General features: G+C 49.6%; 1 protein-coding gene across 1 annotated transcript; it reads right to left on the bottom strand.

The window, feature by feature from the left end:
• Positions 1–8052: 8052 nt before the first annotated feature.
• JUN (Jun proto-oncogene, AP-1 transcription factor subunit) lies at positions 8053–9846 on the bottom strand. Its single transcript, XM_082420396.1, has one exon. The coding sequence runs from the start codon at positions 9836–9838 to the stop codon at positions 8813–8815; it is 1026 nt and encodes a 341-aa protein (XP_082276522.1). The 5' UTR covers positions 9839–9846; the 3' UTR covers positions 8053–8812.
• Between the last annotated feature and the right edge of the window lie 3778 nt (positions 9847–13624).

The following is a 13624-nucleotide window of genomic DNA, read 5'->3' as shown; positions in this document are numbered from 1 at the left end:
CGACTAACACTAATGACTATTGTTTTTACAGAATATTTTTACATATGTTATATCATTGAATACGTCCCTTCTGAGCATTTTCCATCCAAAGAAGCATGTTCTTGATGATTTATATCTGGAGTTCCCAACGCATTAGAAGAGATCAAATTGTGGATCACGAATGCCAACCTGGTTTTTGAAGCGGAGTAGATGCCCCTCTATCCTGGACTGAAAAATTTGATAATAATAACAGCAGATAATAATAATCTGTTTGACCTCCAGCACCTACTCCTTCGTAGGTCCTGATTGTCCTTTGAAAATCTTCTCCTCCTCACTTTCTTCTCTGGCCATGTAGTTTGATGAGACTCCCAAAACCTTGGTTTTAGAGGTGGGCAATTGACCTACACCTCAGCCAATCTAGTACGTCCTGTGCCTGACTGGTTCAGGGATGGATATGAGGTGCAATCAGATCAATGAAGTACCATCCTGGGAGGATGTGAGGAACTGCTATAGCCATCCTACTTATTCCTACAGACAGAGAATGGGAGCTGCTGGACACTATCAAAAGGAGACTGAGGATGAAGCTAACTCTTCCCACAGCAAGCTGAGTGATGGAGAGCAATCAAAGCCTCATGATACCATTTGAGCCCTGTATCCAGCCAGGTCTAGAGCTACCTCTACTGATAGCTTTTCAATGATATACTCCAATAAAATGCCTTTTGACTTTAACGGAATTTTCTGTCACTTGCAACCATAGAATTCTAACTGATACATTTATAATTTGCCAGTGCTAGGCTAAGCCCTTTTACGTAGGTTAGCTAATTTAATCCTTACGACAACCCTATGGGAGTAGCTATTATCTGCATTTCATAGCTGATGAAATAGAGGCTTAGAGAAATTAACTATCTTCCCACTCACAGGTGGGAGATGTTAGAGTTGGCATTAGGATTCAGGTCTTAGCTTTGCACTGTTTCCGGGGCATGGGAACATGGCTGGGGGGTACCATCTATCAGGCACCATCCACTTCTCACCCTCCCTTCCCAATACTCCTAACCTGGTCCTTCATTTTGCTGTCCTCCTTCTCTCTTCCCCTCCCCTCCCATACCTTGACTTTGAGACTCCAGGGAGATCAACATCAGCCCCTCCACCCAGCAAGCTCTGGGAGCCCAGGCTCAGCCCTTCCCCGGCCCATGGCAGGGGACTGGCTAAGATGACCCCCACATAGTCCTTCTGGCCACTTTGCTGTGAAGTCATGGCCCTTCCCTGGGTGTCAGTGATTGCTTCTTCCTTTCCTGGCCCAGAGCCATCCTCAGAGGCTCGTTTGACAGCACCCAGGGCAACCCAGGCTGAGAGGCACCCTGCTTGGATAAGGCATTTTACTGCTCGGGCATTCGTGTACAGCTGGCTCTGTTTGAAATCCTGTCCCTCTCTGACTTCACTTCCTGAATGTGCTGACAGGCCTTTGAGCCAAGCCAAACAGGTTCCCAACGCCCGTGCCTGCAGAGTATTCCCCTGCGAGTGCAGCTGGGGAAACAAAACTTTTCTCCAGCCCGCAGAGAGGACCTGCCAGCCCTTATATGACCAAGAAGCAGGTCCTGCGAGACGTCGTTGAATCTTAATGGGAAACGTTTTCATTTCAGCCCGGGTGGGGGGTGTGTGTGTGTGTGTGTGTGTGTGTGTGTGTGTGTATGCATTCACACTGGCTTGGGTGGGGAAGTGGAATTCCCGATCAGTTCCTCTTAAATTAACAAATCTACAGTGAAAAATGGCGAATTATTTCTTGCCTGCTCTATACAGGGTTTTACATATATGAACCGCTGACAGCCCTCTGAGGTAGACATGGCTAGCCTCATTTTTACAAAGGAAGGAACTGATACATAGCGATACTCATGGACTTGATCCATGTCTCCCAGGTTTGAGCTGCAGAGCACAGATTGAACCCCTGGGTACTTGACTCCAAAATCCCTGTGCCTCCGCTAACTCCTAATACCTCAATTCTCTCTACCAACTTGTAATATCTCGATTCTTCATGTGGTCAGAAGGGTAGCAAGGCTCTGGTGTCTTCTGAGTTCTGTGAAGTTCTACAAGTTAGTTTTCTTCTCTGAATCTCAGTTTCCTCAACCGCAAAATGGAATGATAGCAGTGTCTGTGGCAGGGAGGCTGTGAGGCTCCACTGAGATATAAATTCACGTGGCAGTACTACTCAAGGGCAGAGTCATATGTGAGCAAAGCTAGCTCTTATGAGTCAAGAAAGACCTCGACTCAGCTCGGGCTTCCACCAGTCACTTATTCCATGAACCTGAACAAGATGGAAACCTCCATTTTCTCATGTATACAATATAGCCGTAACATTTACCTTGTAATTCCCAGCAGAGTGCCTGTTACATAGTAGAAACTTAGTAAATGGTATATGTATTGAATATTATACAGGTTTTTGTTTATTATACTTGCGGCAGACACTGTTGTTTCCTACTGGAGCAGTTAGGAAAGGCTAAATAACGCTACAGTAACAAAAAGCCCTCATCTCTGTGTGTTAATACAACAAAGGTTTAATTTTTGCTTCTGTTAAGTGTCTATTGTAGATGCTGGGGGTGAGGAGGGACTCTGATCTACATCGCCGTCATTTAAGGACCAGGTTAATGGACATTCCATCTCTCTGCTTCCACAGTTGCCAAGGCTGGGAAAAGGAAACATGGTGAATTGCACACTCACTCTTAAGGCTCCCACCTGGATGTGAGAGATGCTACCACTGCTGGCATTTCATTGACTGACACAAGTCACAATGCCTCTCACCCAACTTCCAGGAGGTAGAAGACAGGGGAGTACTACCCTACCCTGTACAAGAGGAGAACTGGAAACATTTGGTGGAGAGCACTAATGACTATCCACCAACCCAAAAGCCACCCTCCATCTCACTTATTTTTTGCCATCAGAGCCTTGATTTTTATTTATTTTTAAATTTACTTTTGGTGTTCATTTTCCCATGTGCTTAGAAAAAGGTGATCCCAAGGGGGTGAATCATGACTGTAGGCCAATCATGGTGGTCCCATTCCCTTGCCAGGGATGAGTTTGGGTACAGGCATATGACCTGCTCCGGGCCAATGGGACCTGAAGGGAAGTCTACTCTGGTGGAAGTAGGGAGCTTCTAGCAGCATCTAGAAAGATGAAAGTAAACACCCTTGCATTGCTAGTGATTATTGTGTTTACCTATGATGCCAGGAACTGCTAAAGCTATCTTGAGTCCACACAAGGGGCGTCTTTGACACAATGAGAATGGTGAAACAGATAGAAAGCCCATGATGATGTCGTTGAGCCACTGTATTTGCCCTGGATCTTCTTTAAATTGTGTCTTCTGTTACTGGTCCGTGTAAGCATCCGAACTGGTGGAGTGGTCGATTATATAACAGCACAGGTACCTGCTTATCTTTTTTCAAGATTTGCTATAAGGTGAGGGCATTCCTCCCTCTGAGCATGAATCTAGGATAAATCAAATACACCTTGGAAGAGATCTGCCATCAGCAGAAGCTGATGGACAGACAGTCCCACGGAGATCTGGGAAATGCCCAAATTTTGTCCAGGTAGCTAGTGAAAACCTATAGCCTAAGAAGGCAGTAACTTAATGATCTGGTAACCCAATTTTTTTGAAGGAATAATGAAGCAACCATCAAGCAATGTCTTTTAGTGGATGTACATGAAGGAAGTTTGTGTAGCAAGAAACTGTCAGGGCTTCTCAGCACTAGTATTCTAGTCCCCCCAGAGTGGAGCGGTTTGCAGCAGGGCAACGAGAGTTCATTAGACGTTGCTGTAGCATGGATGAAATATCCCAGGAGACTATCTGATTACCTTTGCTCAGATGCTGTGTACATCAAAGAACCTTCTGATGACTAATTCAGTTCCTCAGGGTCCTTGATGTAGAATCAAGGGGGAGCCCCAGGATCACCAGGGCATCAGGTTCCTAGAAAAATATAGGAGAAGAATATGGTTCTTGATGGCTGGGGACCTAATTGTGGCCCCACCAGTCACTGCATGAGGGGCCTCAACAAAAACCCTTAAAACTCACTGGGAGCCTCAGCTTCTGTTCCTGTGAAACACAGCTACTAACAATGACACACGCAGGGTAGTGGTGAAAATAAAATGCAGTAGAAGAGATGAAATCATGTTGGAAAGGACAAGAGTACAAACTGGTGAGTACCAATCTCAGTGCTCATTCCTCTCCTCTTTGCTTACCCCACTCCAGGAAGGCAGGCCTTCCCTTAACTCCTAGGGTACCCGAGAGTTTTTCCAGGCTTCTCCTCATGCTGACCCTCCATCTGGAATTCCCTACCTCATCTCTTCTGTTCTTGACCTGATGAACTCTTAAGTCATCTAATCAGTCTCAGTTCAAGTATTTCTCCAGAAAGACCAGGATGACAATCAAACTCTTAGCATGGAACAGTTAGTACTTCACAACCCGACCCTTAAACTTTCCTGCTTCTTCTCCTTCACTTTTCTTCTCACACCTTCATTCCCAGCCTCTCCAAGCAGCTTACAAGTCCCTCAACACACCATGTTTTCTGATGCCCTGTTCCTTTGCACACAAGTTCCTCCTCCAGCCTTTTCTTCCTGCTGAGTTCCACTGGATCAACTCAGATGTCACTTCACCCATGAAGTCTTTCCTGATAAATTCTCCTCCTCCTGCATCTGGCACCTCTTTCTGCTTCATCTCCGTATCCTTCCCCACCAGACTGGGAGTTCCTGGAGAGCAGGGATTGTGTCGTGTTCCTCATTGAAGCCCCACTCTTAGCAAGGGCCTCAGTGAGACTGGGCCCAGGGGAATGCCCTTCTTTGGGATGTCAAAAGTCCAAAACCAAATAACTGGAGCCAGGGTCCAGAGTTAGGAAGGGATTGTTTCACTTTCTGGGGCCATCCCAGCTTCTAACCCTCTTCCCTTCTTCTTTAACATTCCACTTGACCCATGTAGAAGTAGGTGGTGGGGTGGGCAAGACCGAAAGGCATTGTCTTTTTCCTTGGTTCATTCAATGGGTATCTTCTCTAACAATAAAAGAGCATGAGGGATAGATACATTGGCATGATCCTTGTCTCTATCAAGCAAACACTGGGTACTAACTTCAGGACCCCTGAAATACATTAGCTTTACAAACAGAAAGTCCTCTCTGTCATTACCAATGAAATAGTGGTTTTTAATAAAGTCGCATGTAGAACTATTTTTTGTGCCTGCCTAATGATCACATATTGTCCTTCCCTATCTCCACCTCCAAGCCTAATGTTTCAGGCAGGCCCATTTTATATGAGAAGATGCCCGCTTAGTGGAGGAGGGAAGGGACGCTCTGTGTGGCTGGAAGAATGAATGTGCTAATAGTTTAATTCTTTTAAGAGCACTCATTGAGAACTAGGCTTTAGGACCTGGTGATTGGCCACGTTTGACTTTTCTGAGGGTCTTCAGTCCATCTGGAGTTGTGTGCCTGGAAATGGATGAGGTATATTTCACTAGAAGAAGTTAAGACCTGGAATTATTTTGGAGCATTTCAGTTCAATTGTCTATTCAGTCAACACACATTTTATAAACATCTCCTATGTAACCGGGCACTGTACTAGGAGTCTGGGTTCCACAGACGAGTAGGATAGGTTCTAGCCAAGAGACACAGAGGTTCACGATGGTGATACTTTGATAAGTGCTATCACAGAAGTTTGGATAAAATGCTGTGGATGCTCAATTGGGAATATTCGTTCCACCTGAAGAGGGAGTTAGCAAGGAAGGCGTCACAGAGAAGGTGCCACTTTTGCCAAACCTTGAAAAATGGGCAGGATTCAGCAGTTGAGCCAGAAGGAAAGGTATCCCAGTCAGAGGCATGAGTACAAGCAGAAGCATGGAAGGGTGAAAAGGCATGAAATTCAGATTCACACAAAGATACATTTCTCATAGTGAATGTGTAGCCATTCAGCTTAGAAATTATTAACCTTTTTCGAGTCATGGAACTTTTTGAGAACCAAATAGAGCTTAATGATCTCTCTCCCTAGGGGAGTGTGTGTTCATGTGGGCACACCCATACACAAACACAATTTTGTAGGCATTTTCATTGAGTTCATGAATCCTCTGCCCCAATGGACACAAAGGGTTAAGAATCTCTGAAATATACATATGTAAGGCAGATTAAAAGAGGATTAATGGTTTTATGTGCCACTAGCTTCATCTTCTCCAACTATTAGTGTTACCCAAACAATAACTCATTGAATGCCAAAATAACATTGACCTTTGAGGGTCTATAAGTATCTGATTTTCTGTCTCCAGAGTTTACAGGAGGTTACTGGTGAATTTCGTCTACCACAATTTTTTTTTTTCTATCCCTTTTGTTAGAATTTCAGAGATATACATTCAGAACGATAGTTGAAACAAACAAGCGTAGGGATAGGCCTGAGTTTCAGGCTTTTTTTTTTTTTTTTTAAAGTCAGAGTCTAAAGCAAACTGGGGAGTGGTGTGGCTTTTGTGTGCTGCACTGTTGTCTGGGCTTAGTCTACCTTTGCAGGTAATTAATTCCCAGCCTGCTTATTTTTTCTAGTTGGCTCTTGTTTAGCTTCCACAAAGCCCCACCCCAAAGTGCTTTATTGTCCCTCTTCTGACTATTCCTACAAATGGTCAAAATCAACTCACCTTCCGGGTTGCTGACATGGGCAAATTCACTGTTTGGCGAACTGTCTCTGCTCCCAGTAATCCTTCGTTAAATAAGTGTTATCACAATGGAGTGGATCTGATAGCTAACAAGTCAGTCCAATCCCTTCCACTCCTGGACATTCTCCCAAGGAGAAACTCTGTGTCTTTGGATTTACAGCCACAGGCAGATATTAGCACTCCCAGACCTGTTGGGTACTAGAGCACTGCTAATGAGCAAACAGCCCTGCCTCAATTAGTGGTTTGGGAAATATTCCTGGATATCCAATTGCTTTTGCTGCTTGATAATCTTACCTGCTCTTGGGATGAAAAGCAACCAAGCAAAATTGTTCCCTTGTTCAGGACTGCCTTGTTGATCTCTTAAGTTATATCTGTAGACGGAATTTAAGTTTGTCATTTCTCCCTAGTGAAGGTTTGATTTATATACATAATCATTGTACTGGTGTTCATGTTTTCTCTTGTGTATTTTTTTAATAGAATCTAGAGTACCATCTTTTGAGACTGATTCTATAATAATTATTTAAACAAGGCTGATTATTTTAGAGACAAATTAAGAAACTATAGAAGAATCTGAAATGATAAACTGCTATACTGGTAATTTGTCTACGCATAGGGAGGGGGGTGTGTGGAAAGAGAAAGAGAAAGAGAGACAGACAGACAGAGAGAGAGAGAGAGAGAGAAGGCGAATGAGGATGAATGAAGCTGGGAAAATGTTTCATCCAGACTGCAATTTCTGTGTTGACTTTTCATAAATTCTTTGCTTCTTAATTACCAAATAACTTCAGATGGCAGTAATGTTAACACCAGCAACTGAAAAGCAATGCTTCAGAACAGAGCTTGGGAAGAAAAAAAGTAGTAAAGGGAAAGGAATTCAAGATCTGTTATTGGTATGTGAATACGTTTATTGTGACAAGAATGCTGTTATAAATATTCATATGCAAAGACCTTCTCTTTTATCTAGGAACTGTTAAAATAAAGATTCCAAATTGGAAGGATACATCTTTTGTAAAAATCTGCCACTGTTCCTGCTTTGAGAATAAGCATCTATTGTTAAAATTTCCACTAACATTATAAATGGTCACAGCACATGCCACTTGATATGATCCAAACTTTAAAATGTTTGACTTCCCAGGGAGCTGCCCCTCTCCACCACAGCCTCCCTTCCCTCAGCCTCCTGAAATGCCACACTATCCTTTGTAAGCCACTCTGTATAGCTTGTTGGGGAGGGAAGAGTATAACTTGATGAGGTAATCAGCTACAGTTCTCTCTTAACTCCAGTAGGTAACAGTTTTCACTGCTTGATAGTAAGAAGCACTGAGAGTGATTTTAATGGACACTCTTAACTCTTTCAGCTCCACCTGGCCAAGTAATCTACAGGTAATGCAGAAAAGAGGTTGGGGGAGGGGTCACTTTTTCAATATTTTATTGTATTTTCTTAAATATCCTTTCTGGAATTTTCAGAAACAAAACATAAAAAAATTATATACTTTATTACAAATGGTAAACTCAGAGTGCTCCAAATCTCTTATTTACAAACAACGCTGGGCAGGACACCCAAACAAACAAACATGAAATAACTTACAAAGGCGTGAAGCTGTTTATTGACAGTAATCAGCTTTCATCAAATTAAAAAATATATACATGTACATACACAGTTATGGAAGGCAGTCCAGAAAGAGTTCATCTGCAGACTGGGCCTCGCTCTCGCAAACCTCCCTCCCGCCTCCCCCCGCCCCCACCCCCTTTGTGTTCTTAAGGAGCACTACAGAAGCAATCTACAGTCTCTATTGCAGTTTGCGACCCCTCCCTCCCCCCTTTAATACTGAATGAGATCGAATGTTAGGTCCATGCAGTTCTTGGTCAATGTTAAAGAAAAGTCTAACGTTCTGTTTGCGCGGGGACAGCCCGACCGTAAAGCGGGGCAGCCCGCGGGCGGCCGCTCCCTGGCTCCCTGCCAAAGGGAGGGCGCGCCAAGTCCTTCCCTCTCGTGCACACTGGGGGCGCCGTCAGGACGCAACCCAGTCCAACTTGGAAACCCTTGGCTTTAGTCCTCGGACACTTCTTTTTTCTCTCTTTCTCCCTCTCTCGCAACTTGTCAAGTTCTCAAGTCTGTCCCTCTCTGTGTTATTTGTTCTCCGTTGCCCCTCAGCCCCCGACAGTCTCGCCTCAAAACGTTTGCAACTGCTGCGTTAGCATGAGTTGGCACCCACTGTTAACGTGGTTCATGACTTTCTGCTTAAGCTGGGCCACCTGTTCCCTGAGCATGTTGGCCGTGGACGCCAGCTCCGAGTTCTGCGCTTTCAAGGTTTTCACTTTTTCCTCCAGCCGGGCGATCCGCTCCAGCTTCCTTTTCCGGCACTTGGAGGCAGCGATGCGGTTCCTCATGCGCTTCCTCTCCGCCTTGATCCGCTCCTGGGACTCCATGTCGATGGGGGACAGGGGCGGCGTTTCCCCGGGCATCTCGGGGACCGTCTGCGGCTCCTCCTTCAGGGCCTGCAGCCGCGGGTGCTGCACAGGGATCTGCTGGGGCAGGTGGTGCGGCGGCGGCGGCGGCGGCGGCGGCGGCGGCTGCTGCTGAGGCTGCGCGGGAAAGGCCAGGCCGGCCGCGCCGTAGGAGGGCGCCCCGCCGCCGCCGCCGCCGCTCAGCGCGCCCGGGTTGAAGTTGCTGAGGTTGGCGTAGACCGGCGGCTCGCTGTGCAGGCTGGCGCCGAAGCCGCCGCCGCCGCCGCCGCCGCCGCCCGCCACCGAGGCCACGGCTGGAGCCACCAGGCCCGCCCCGCTGACCGGCTGCGCCGCAGACGTGACGCTGGGCAGCGTGTTCTGGCTGTGCAGTTCGGCCAGGGCGCGCACGAAGCCCTCGGCGAAGCCCTCCTGCTCGTCCGTCACGTTTTTGGGACACAGGAACTGGGTGGGGGTCGGCGTGGTGGTGATGTGCCCGTTGCTGGACTGGATTATCAGGCGCTCCAGCTCGGGCGACGCCAGCTTGAGCAGCCCCACGTCGGGCGAGGTGAGGAGGTCGGAGTTCTTGGCCCGGAGGTGCGGCTTCAGGCTGCCCACGGGGTCGGCCAGGTTCAGGGTCATGCTCTGCTTCAGGATCTTGGGGTTACTGTAGCCGTAGGCGCCGCTCTCGGACTGGAGGAACGAGGCGTTGAGGGCATCGTCGTAGAAGGTCGTTTCCATCTTTGCAGTCATAGAACAGTCTGTCACTTCACGTGGGGTTAGTTTGGGCTGCGCGCAGAAGTTTCGGGGCCGCAACAGCGCGCTGGCAAGCGGGGGACACCCGCGCCTCCCCGGGCCTTGAGCAAGGAAAGTTTCTGGAAGAGCGCGCGCCCCCGCCGGCTGGCCTCCCCCGGCGCCCTCCTCACCGGCTCGCTCCGGGGGATAGCAGGGTTAGGACGCCGCCCGCGCTCTTACTTGTCCGCTCGCGCGCGCCGCCCGGCTTTGAAAAGTCGCGGTCACTCCCGGAGCTCTCTCGGGCCCAGCGGTTCCTCGGAGCCCGCGGACGAACTCGCTTCCCGGCGGCAGCAGGTAGCGCGGACCCCGCGGTGGCCGGCCGGCGGCGGGTCTCCGCCGTCCCGACTCCGAAGACTGTCCCCTCCTCCGCTGCGAGGGGGAGGGGGCGCCCGGCAGCCGCGGCTCGCGCTCGCCCAAGTTCAGCAACCGGTTCGAGCGAAGCGGAGCGCACGTCCTCCTCTCTCCGCCGCCTCCTTTTCTCTACCGCCGCCGCGGCAGCTTCCTTTGCAAAGGAAAGCTTTGCAAAAGTTCGCTCCGGGACCCGGCGGCCACTTGTCTCCTGTCCTCCTGGCCGGGAAACTTCTTGCCGCTGCAGCCGCTCTCCGGCCTTCCCCGGGCGGACAGTGGCCGCTCTCCACGCTGTCAGCAGCGCTAGCGCAGCTGGGCTCTCTCCGCCTGGGGGCGGCTGGAGAAGGGGCTCTCCCGGCGCTCCCCAGAACACCAGCCCGGGAGCCACAAGCACTAGCTCCGGGCCGTTGGAGAGAAAATGGAAAAGAAAATAAGATTTGCAGTCCTTCCCAGCTGACTGCCTGTCTGCCTGCCTGCGTCCGCGTACCTCCACTCCCGCCTCGCAGCTTCAGCCACACTCAGTGCAACTCTGAGCCCTTATCCAGCCCGAGCTCAACACTTATCTGCTACCAGTCAACCCCTAAAAATAGCCCATGATGTCACCCCAAGGCCTTCCCATTGGCTCGCGTCGCTCTCAGGAGGGCGGGCCCACCCGTCGCCATGGAGACCCCACCCTAGAAGATTCTTCTCTGGACCCGCGGAGGCTCACGGGATGAGGTAATGCTCCGTTGCCCTCCTACAGTTGGGCCCTTCTTTCTCCTCCTCCCCCCCGCCTCCCCCTCCACGCGACTTGAGCCCCTGTCTTCCTTCTTCCCTCCCCGGCGCGTCTTTCCCGGCCCGCCCGGTGCATTGTGGGCTGACGTCTTGGAGTTTGACTGCCTAGTGACGGTGGCTGCCGCGAGCCAGGCGGACTCGGGCGCTCGCAGGCTCTGAAGGAAGCGGGCTGAAGTTCAGGGCTCGGGGCGGGAAGGCAGGGGATGCGGGGACCCAGAAGGCGGGGGAACCGGTCCAGGTGTCTGGGGCCGAGGGCGCGGGGCGGGTGGTATTTCCCCACTTCAGGGCTCGATGTCATTTCGCCGCCGCGAGGGGCGGGCCGGCTGAGCGCCCGGGTCCCGGCCCCCCCCGCACTTCCGGGGGGGCGGGAGCACCGCCCTTAAGGTGGCTCTGTTAAGTCCCCTGTGGGGACGAGTGAAAGTGGGCTTTTAAGTTTAGGGGCGGTTCTTGAGAGTCGGACCCCACGTTGAGAACGCTCTGAAGTTTGTCTCCTGGTCAAGTTCAAGAGCGACTGTACGGCTGCGCCTGGAAGCCGAGTGATTTGCATTGCTTGAAACCTGGTGTTCGGCTAAGTCCCCGCCGCACCCACCTCACCCTCCCGACCGTGGGAGAAAGGGTGCGGGGGTTCGCAGCTTCGCCTCGGAGAGGAGGTTTCTTACAGGAGGTGGAATTAGCGGGCAGCTCGGTGTCTAGTTGGGAACGAGCGCTTAGGGAATCCGAAACTCGGGGAACCCGGGTGATCGTCTACTCCCCGCCCCCGCACAAGATGCATAGGCACACCACACATCCCACGTACACACGAACACACACACACACACACACACACACACACACACACACACACACACACACACCGCTCCTCCCGCCCTGATTTGCTTCCGGGAAAACTAGTCCGAGAGCAGCAGACACTTGCCAAAAGTCACACAGCGGGTCAGGAGTAGAATCAAGATTTAAAATTTCTCCACTCCCGGCCGGCCGGTGGGCCCATATCCTGTGTAGCCTCTAGGAAGCGCTAGACCCATGTAAGTGGTTCCTTTTCTGTGGTTGTTATTTTATCCTCCCCCAACCCCTCACCCCTTAGGGACAAAAGTGTATGGTGGGAAGAATACCGAAGTCAGGAATCGTGGGTTCTCTCGTGGCCAGCGCTGCCACGTTGTGAAGTGAGCAAATCAGAGAACTTCTTTGAGCTTCAGTTCCCTCATCTGCAGGTGGGGCTGGTGAGACCCACCTTACTGGGCTGAGTTAGCATAGAGTCATCGCCTCCAGGGCTAGGAGGTGGTCGCCAACAGCCCCCTTCCCTGCCCTTCTTCGGAGTTTCCCAGAGCGTCGATGGAATGCCAGGGTGTAAGAGTGTGACTTGGCAGGACCAGGTGGAGGCAGCAGTGAGGGCAGGAGGGTGAGGGAAGAAAGGGTCAGAAGTCAGCTCCTTCCAGAGTTTTCTCCAGGACTGGGGCTTGAAGTTGGACCTGCAGCAGCTTATGTTCCTAGGTTCTAATTCTGGCTTTTCAGCTTCTGAGCTTGGGGGAATTCAGCCTTGGGTTCATAGCCCAGAGCTTTAAGGTATTTGTGGCTTTGAGAGTTCAGATCCAACAGCCCGGCAGCAGCTGGTGTCAGGGAAATCTTGACAGCTTTCCTTTACTCCAGCACTTGCCTCTCATTGCCTTGTGCAGCAGGAGAAAACAGTAGCTGCTGTGAGCCAGGCACTGAACTGGGTGGGGGTAAGGATACAGTGATGACACCAGCCAGTTACTTTCCTCAAGGAGGGAACATTCTCCTCTATATTGTTGCCCTGAATCGTTTTCTTCTGTAATCGGGGAGCTGGTGTTTTTAAAATAATTTTAATGATAACAGTAATAAGAATCAATGTCATGTATTAAACACCTACTATCAGCCAGGCATTCACCGGAGCAATTTATATATACTCTTTCTCCCTACAACTATCTTGGGCTATATATATTATTATCTGGATTTAGTATATGAGGAACTAGACCCAGAGAGGTTAAGTATCCTGCTCAGGTCACAAAGGCAGCTGGAAGTAGACTTCAGGTGTGTGTTACATTCCCTTTTTATATCTTCTCTGCTGAGGGAGGCTCTTGTAAAGTATTGGTTGTCTGCAGAGGAAACGGCCCTTAGATGGTGGGATGGAAGAAATTGTCTTGCCCGATTCTCTGTAGCTCCTTTCAAAGCCTCCTTTCAGAGCTCCTGTATTTAGAAACTTCAAAACTTAGGACTTTATATAAATATATATCTTTTGCCTAAGGGTTCTGTGTGTTCCACTCTGCTTTATGTGGTTTAGTAGGCTGATTTTCTCCTTATGTTGAGAAATAGCATATTTCATCCAAAAAATAACAGATCTTTTCATGTTAACGCCCTTGCTTGGAAGCCTTCATTGGCTTCCCCTCACAACCAGGAGAGGGCTCGGATGCCTTTGTGTGGGAGAGGGGGCCTTTCACAACCTAGCTCCTGCTGTCCAGCCCCATCCTTCACTCCTAGTATCAGGAAAGGCTGGGCTATGCTGCCTTAACAAACAGCACTACCATTTCAGTGGCTTACCGCAGGGAAGTTTATTTCTTGCTCATGCCACGTCCCCACTGTGGGTCTGCAGGGGAGTTCCATTCACCG

Source organism: Balaenoptera physalus, assembly GCF_965194825.1.
Source record: "Balaenoptera physalus genome assembly, chromosome: 1".
Classification (NCBI taxonomy): domain Eukaryota; kingdom Metazoa; phylum Chordata; class Mammalia; order Artiodactyla; family Balaenopteridae; genus Balaenoptera; species Balaenoptera physalus.
The sequence above is the reverse complement of the archived record's forward strand: the minus strand, read 5'-3'. Positions and strand labels throughout refer to the sequence as shown.

Coding starts and splice junctions, on each gene's coding strand:
- JUN (XM_082420396.1), bottom strand. CDS start 9,838: ATGACTGCAAAGATGGAAACGACCTTCTACGACGATGCCCTCAACGCC.